Source organism: Diplotaxodon limnothrissa, linkage group LG9, assembly GCF_057381915.1.
Source record: "Diplotaxodon limnothrissa isolate DT_005_m linkage group LG9, D_limnothrissa_male_GT1.1, whole genome shotgun sequence".
In the NCBI taxonomy this organism is placed as follows: domain Eukaryota; kingdom Metazoa; phylum Chordata; class Actinopteri; order Cichliformes; family Cichlidae; genus Diplotaxodon; species Diplotaxodon limnothrissa.
This window is the reverse complement of record NC_140604.1, coordinates 21,556,103-21,562,102: the sequence shown is the minus strand read 5'-3', so window position 1 is coordinate 21,562,102 and position 6,000 is coordinate 21,556,103. Positions and strand designations below refer to the sequence as shown.

Below are 6,000 nucleotides of genomic sequence, written 5' to 3'. Positions count from 1 at the left end.
GTAACTTGACCAACACTGCTGTTGACTCTGAGTGATGTCAGCAAGAGTGGATATACCTAATATGGTCATCTAGGGCTGCGAGCACAGAAGCTCCACCCTCCTTCCTAAAAGCAGTCATAGGGGTGCAAAAATGTCCTGTTTCAGTCAGACTGAACTGAGGGGCTTTGTCAAGACCCACCATCAGTAAATAAATCAAATCATGCTTAAATTACATTCAAAATACAGGAAAAAAGGGTTTTCTGCACTGTAATTATCAATGCATTAATGTTAAGTCAGTCCTGCAGGTAGTGAAGGTGGATTTCACTTAATCCATTTTATTAATATTCTGCTGCGCTCGGCTGGTTTCAGTTATTTGTAACTACCATTACTTAACATCAACCCTGAGAGCGTTATTGACCTTCACATGAAGGTGAACAGACATAATTTGGCAATTAGATTAAGAGGACTGCTTTGAAGTGTTAAAGTTGCTTATTTTGGTTTTAAGTTTAAAAAACTGTGTGTCACTGAGTTCTCAATCTTCCCCTCCGGCCGCCCGGAGACGGCGAGAAGAGATCAAACCTGACGAGTCGGGGTCGTAGAAAACAAGAGTTCTCCTTTTAATTTCTCCAGCCACAACATACTGTGCATGTACAGTACACACTCCCAGTTTTAATTTGATTTTGAACGTATCACAGTTTAAAGTTTTCAACTAAAAAATACAACACAACTAAAAAAAAACAAAAAAAAGACATATGCACAAATTAAAACCTATAAAAAATATAAAAACAGTACTCTTAATCTCAATTCAACAAGTACCATTTCAATAACAAAACATTTAATTATGAAAGCACAAAAGAGCAGACAAATTAAGAGGAACCATTGCTTTTGTTTTGTTTTACTTTAAATACAAGGAAAAGACTATTTTGTTTCGTAATCATGCAGAAGATGGAATTAAATAACAAATCAACCAAAAATAATATATACGTCTCTATATATCTCTCTGTATTAAATTTTCAAGTCAGAACTCCCGTCCCCTTACACAGGGAAAAAAAAGAAGACATGTTTAAAATAAAAACCGGAGCATCCACAATGCTTTCATTAGCTGCCATAGCGGCATGGGCTTTTATCGAAAACATTACATATCAGCGACATCTTTTTGGCACCAAAAAAGACGTTTACAATGGCAGTAGCATTTTGCAGTATAAAAGAGGGCGGAGCAGTAGCTCTTTTCCATTTAAAAAAGCAAACAAAGGAAGAAAAAAAAAAAAAGACAACATTCTGTGCAGCGACATTCGAGAGAGCGGCGTCTCCCTTCAGCAGTCCTAGCAGCTCAGTCCTACTGCAGCATGCTCTTGATAGTCTTGTTGGTTGATTCATCGTTTAAATGCTTGGTTGTGTACCTGCAGGCGAGAGAGAGAGAAAAAGCAAATGTGCACTTCAGTAGAAGAACAAAGAGTGAAAATACTGAAGTATTATGAACAAAATATGCTCGAGCTCTCAAAGTGAAAGTCCTCGTTTAGCTGAAAACGTCCTCTTCAACGGGGTAAATGTTAATACTGAAGCATTTCCTTTCGTCCACACTGGTTCCTGATCTGGTGTCAATCTCCTCCAAACAGTAGAAGGCAGCTTTCTTCTCCTTTAACCTTTTGATCCGACTTAAGCCTCTTTGGATTATATGTAAAGATTTAAACTGTTACTAAAAACAAAACGTCCGATGGGAAATCACACTTGTGAATGCTCTGGTTTCTGCTTCTCGAGTTGTAACATGTTCAAGGTTTGTTCTGCTAAAAATGAAGTTTGAAGCAGTTTTTTAATATAGACTTTATAGACTACACAGAAACAAGAACTATTGCTCTGCCAGGAACTCTTATTACAAAGTAAGGAGTTATTGTTTCTGCAGTATTTGTACCTTTAAAAGATTCACACTCTTTAAATCTGAAGGCTGTGTGTTTTCACGTGAAGCTTAATTTGAGTGAGAATGAGTCGACACTGTTAACAAAAGGAAGCATTTCCACGTCTTATCGATCAAAAGAAGCGCTCCGAGGCTGCGTACCAACGCCAAAGCCACCACATGATGCATTCATTGAATTCTTGCCTCAGTTTGTGATATTTTCTTTAACTCCAGTTCCTACTAATTTTTCTCATCATGATCAGCAGCAGGAGCAGCAGCAGCAGCAGCTTCCTTTAAAGACTCCAAAAGTGTTGTGTCTGCAGCTCACGTGGGAGAGCAGGCGCCCCGTATACTGAAACCTGCTCTGAGGCCATATTTTTTAAAAACGCTACAATTAAATAAAAAAGAAGAATCATCCAGATCTGGATCAATTCCAAGTTGGGCCATGCTGGTGGTAAAATTTTCATGTAAATCTGCCCGCAAGATTTTGAGAACTCCTGCAACAACCTGACACACCGGCCCGATCTGCAGTTTAAATATTGATGAAAATAACAGGAAGCTGCAGTCCTGCTTTGATGCGGCTGCTAATGAAGCTGAAACATGGCAAAGAGCCCCAGTGTTTGTATTACTGTATTTATTTATTATACATTGATAGCAAAAAATGAAAGTACACCCTCTGTCAATTCTAAGGTTTGCACTATCGGGGCATAAAAGTTATCTGGTCATTAGCAGGTTTTAAAACGAGGTCAATACAGCCTGAGATCTGAGTTCTGGTTTTTTTTGCAGTTTCTCTGAGCGCTGCTTGATCTGATCCTGGAGTGAATTAGCTGGGATGTCCACTCCTGTTAAGACTGACATTGCACTTATCTGAATGCTTCAGACCAGCAAACTGTCAAAACCTCTGTTCTTATAGAGCTGCTCACACTTGCTGATGATCGTTAGTCTATTGCATTTGATTAGCAGCAGCTGGCTGCTACTTGCCCTCTTAATTCCTGAGGAAGCAGTAAGGATGTACTGACTGCAAATAACGACACAGTGTAATGTGCCATGATGTTGTTCGTCTAAGCCCATCTTAGAAATGAAAGAGTTTGTACTTTCCTTTTACCTTGGCTGTGTTGTTTGTTTTGATACAAACAAAACGGTAAATTAGAAAATCTTCCAGTAAATGTCAGATAAATAGTGCAGTAAAGTGAGCTTGAACTTTGACTTCATTACTGTCCAGCACTGCATGTGTCTAACATACACTATCATCCTCCGTCACATCAGTGTGGCAATCACTGAGAGAAAATCTGTCAGCTTTCGCATGAAAATAACCTCGTGTGGCCCGGTAGAGCCGGCCCGCCTCGGGCTCCCCACACACACAAACACACAGATGTAAGGTCGACTCAAAGCTGTCAGCAGCTGCGAGAGCGAGGTGAGGTGGGTGAAATTTGTGAGGGCGCGAGGGGACCTGGTGTCACATGTAATCGGCCTTTGTGGAGAGGCTTTGACACCCAACCCGGATCAGGCTCACAGCTGACCGAATCCCCCGCTGGACGGCGTGGAGGATGAGTCACTGCGCTGAAGGGGATGAGGTCTGTCTGCTGCTTGTGAACAGGAACCAACTCATCCAACTCACAGCGTGAGCAGCCTGCTCCTGTTCAGTTTAAAAGCCTGCTCACGGGCTGCAATCACATTTCACGCTGGGCAGCAGGGATTTTTATTTTTTATTTTTTTTAATAATCGGAACAAGAACTGACCTGAGAGCGTTGAGAAGGCCTTCTACGCTGTTTGGCGGCTGATCTTTGAGGACTTTGATGCAGCCTTTCATCTGTGGAACAGAAAGAGACCGTTAGCTGTAGAAGAAGCTGCGAGTGAGAAGTTTGGCGTGAACGTGTCTACACTCACGTCGATTTTGGACGACTTGGCGAACGCTCCTACGGGATGGACGTAGTCGTACAAGATGATCACCCCGACCATCACCCTGAGGCAGAAGGACACCGTGTCCTCGCTTGTGAAACGGCTGCGATACTCCCTGACAGCAGGAGGAGGAAGAGGAGGGATAAGACGCAAAGCCGTGAATGGCGTATTTAACACGCGGAGGAGGTCACTTACGGTGTTTCCAGCATGACTTTGCACACGCTCGCCATCGTGCTTAAGCAGTCCGTCGTGTTCTCGATGGGCAGGTTCTTGTTCTGTAAGGAGGGAGGAATGACTTGAGTGGATACACACACACACACACACACACACACACACACACACACACACTAAAAGAAAATAAAGTATCCAATATTTTTGTTTCTGAGTCTCACCTCAGAAACAAACTTCGTTGTGCCGTCACTTAACGTCTTCAGCATGGGCGTGGCATCGGCGTAGAAGAGAGATATCCGATTGGCCAATTCATTGTTGACTTCATTCTCACCTTCTGCCTGCAAACAAAAAAAACAAAGCTTGAATCCACTGACTGCATGTTTAGTGTTCTGGACCTCTGATCTTAAAATAATCAAACTCAAACGTGGTTATCTCTGTTATTAGAAGAGCTGCCAGTTAAAGCTACTTTACAAGGAGACTGAGAAAAGAAAGCGACCACGAAGGTGGCCGTGTAGCTGACACGCTTGGAGGGACATTAAAGCCACTTTGCGCTCTACACTGTGGCGATGCTGTGAAATTTTATTTAAAAAACTCTGAATGAAAAGGTGCGAGAGAACATCAGGATGTATTATTAGTTTATTTGATGCGAAGCAGCTTTAACAGACTGTTTGTGCAGATGAAAAGCTGCTTCGTTAAATAAAACACTGATATAAACCCTGTGACACAGCCCTCCTGCTCCTCCCTCCCCCGGTTTCCCAGCTGACTGCCGCTTTGCCGTTTCAGATGAGACGCTGAAAACACCTGGCGGACAACAAAAGAATAAGGCGTCTCTTGAACAGCCTGTTCTAAATTTGTCTGCGTATTTAAATAACAACAACACTTCCTGCCTTCATGAGAGCACTGACGGAATATGAATAATCGCCCCAAACTTTCAAACCACTTTGGGTTTTTTAACAAACGATGATGACACATGAGCTCAAAGAATGTTTGAGCCGGGACAGTTGCGTTTCATCTCGGATGTCTGAATGATTCAGTCGTCTGAGCGCTGACTAAACCGAGTGCGACGGAGCTGCGAGGAGGGACGGCGGCCCGAGCGTCTTTCAGCGTTGACAGGTCCTAACGACAACTTGTCTGGGCCCATTTGTCTAATGACATGTTCTGCTTTAAGAAATAAAAGCTCCTGTCAGGCGGGTCTGAACTGAGTGCAGTTTTGGTTTATTTTTCCTCATATGCAGCTAAAAATGACCAATTTTACTACCCCACGTTTCCCTCAACCTCTGGCAGACCCAGGCTCAGGGAGGTGCAGCCATCTGCCATGACCGGTTGGGGCTGAAGGGAGGACGACAAGACAAAAAACACATCTATGGTATCAATTTGAAAACCGTACATCACCTCATTCTCGAGTTATGTTCACAAAGTTGGGTGTCCACACAGCAAGGTGCATATGTGCAAAAGTGCACAGAGTAAACTAAAGCCTAAAGGTGCATCCACATAGGACATCTCTTTGTAGCTGATGGTCACTCTATTGGAGATTTCAGGCTCCAGTTGCCTGGGTAACTCTGTAATGCATTTACCACCCCTTTATGTGTCGGTCAAGGTTATCTTAATTCACTTCAAAGTGCTGAATGACATTGACTTTCTCTGGTCTCCTTACACATGGACAGCATGGGAAGTCCTTGCATGTAAGTAAGAGGCACACATAGACCTACATGAAGAGATCTCATTTCTTCATAAACTGAATTTGCACCTGGACCTCACTCATCACAGTGATGAACAGGTAGAAAGAAAACATGACATTTTGACCGTTTTACCGGGAAACGCACAAGCGAAACAAAGTCCATTAAAGCGGCTCTGCTGCTTTAATAGACAGTCAGTCATAACAGCGAGGTAGCAAGCACAATGCGCAGCACTGACACTGGCATTGGCCTTCATTATCAAAGTGAAGAAAAGGTAAATTACAGGAGAAATGATTATACACGTGTTTAATACCAGGTATAAATACTACTCCACTTTCCAAGAAGAAAGTATTTAACCAATAAATGCTGAGCTAAAATTCATGC

General features: G+C 42.6%; 1 protein-coding gene across 1 annotated transcript in view; it reads right to left on the bottom strand.

Moving 5' to 3' along the window:
- Nucleotides 1-910: 910 nt before the first annotated feature.
- The window catches only part of cyribb (CYFIP related Rac1 interactor Bb), a 41,993-nt gene continuing 36,903 nt past the window's right edge, over nt 911-6,000 (bottom strand). The window contains exons 8-12 of the mRNA XM_085362240.1: nt 4,162-4,278; nt 3,965-4,044; nt 3,758-3,884; nt 3,610-3,680; nt 911-1,379 (exon numbers count right to left, since the gene is read on the bottom strand). Of these exons, the coding sequence (XP_085218366.1) occupies nt 1,316-1,379; nt 3,610-3,680; nt 3,758-3,884; nt 3,965-4,044; nt 4,162-4,278 (459 nt within the window). The 3' untranslated portion in view covers nt 911-1,315. The remainder of the gene's footprint in view (nt 1,380-3,609; nt 3,681-3,757; nt 3,885-3,964; nt 4,045-4,161; nt 4,279-6,000) is intronic.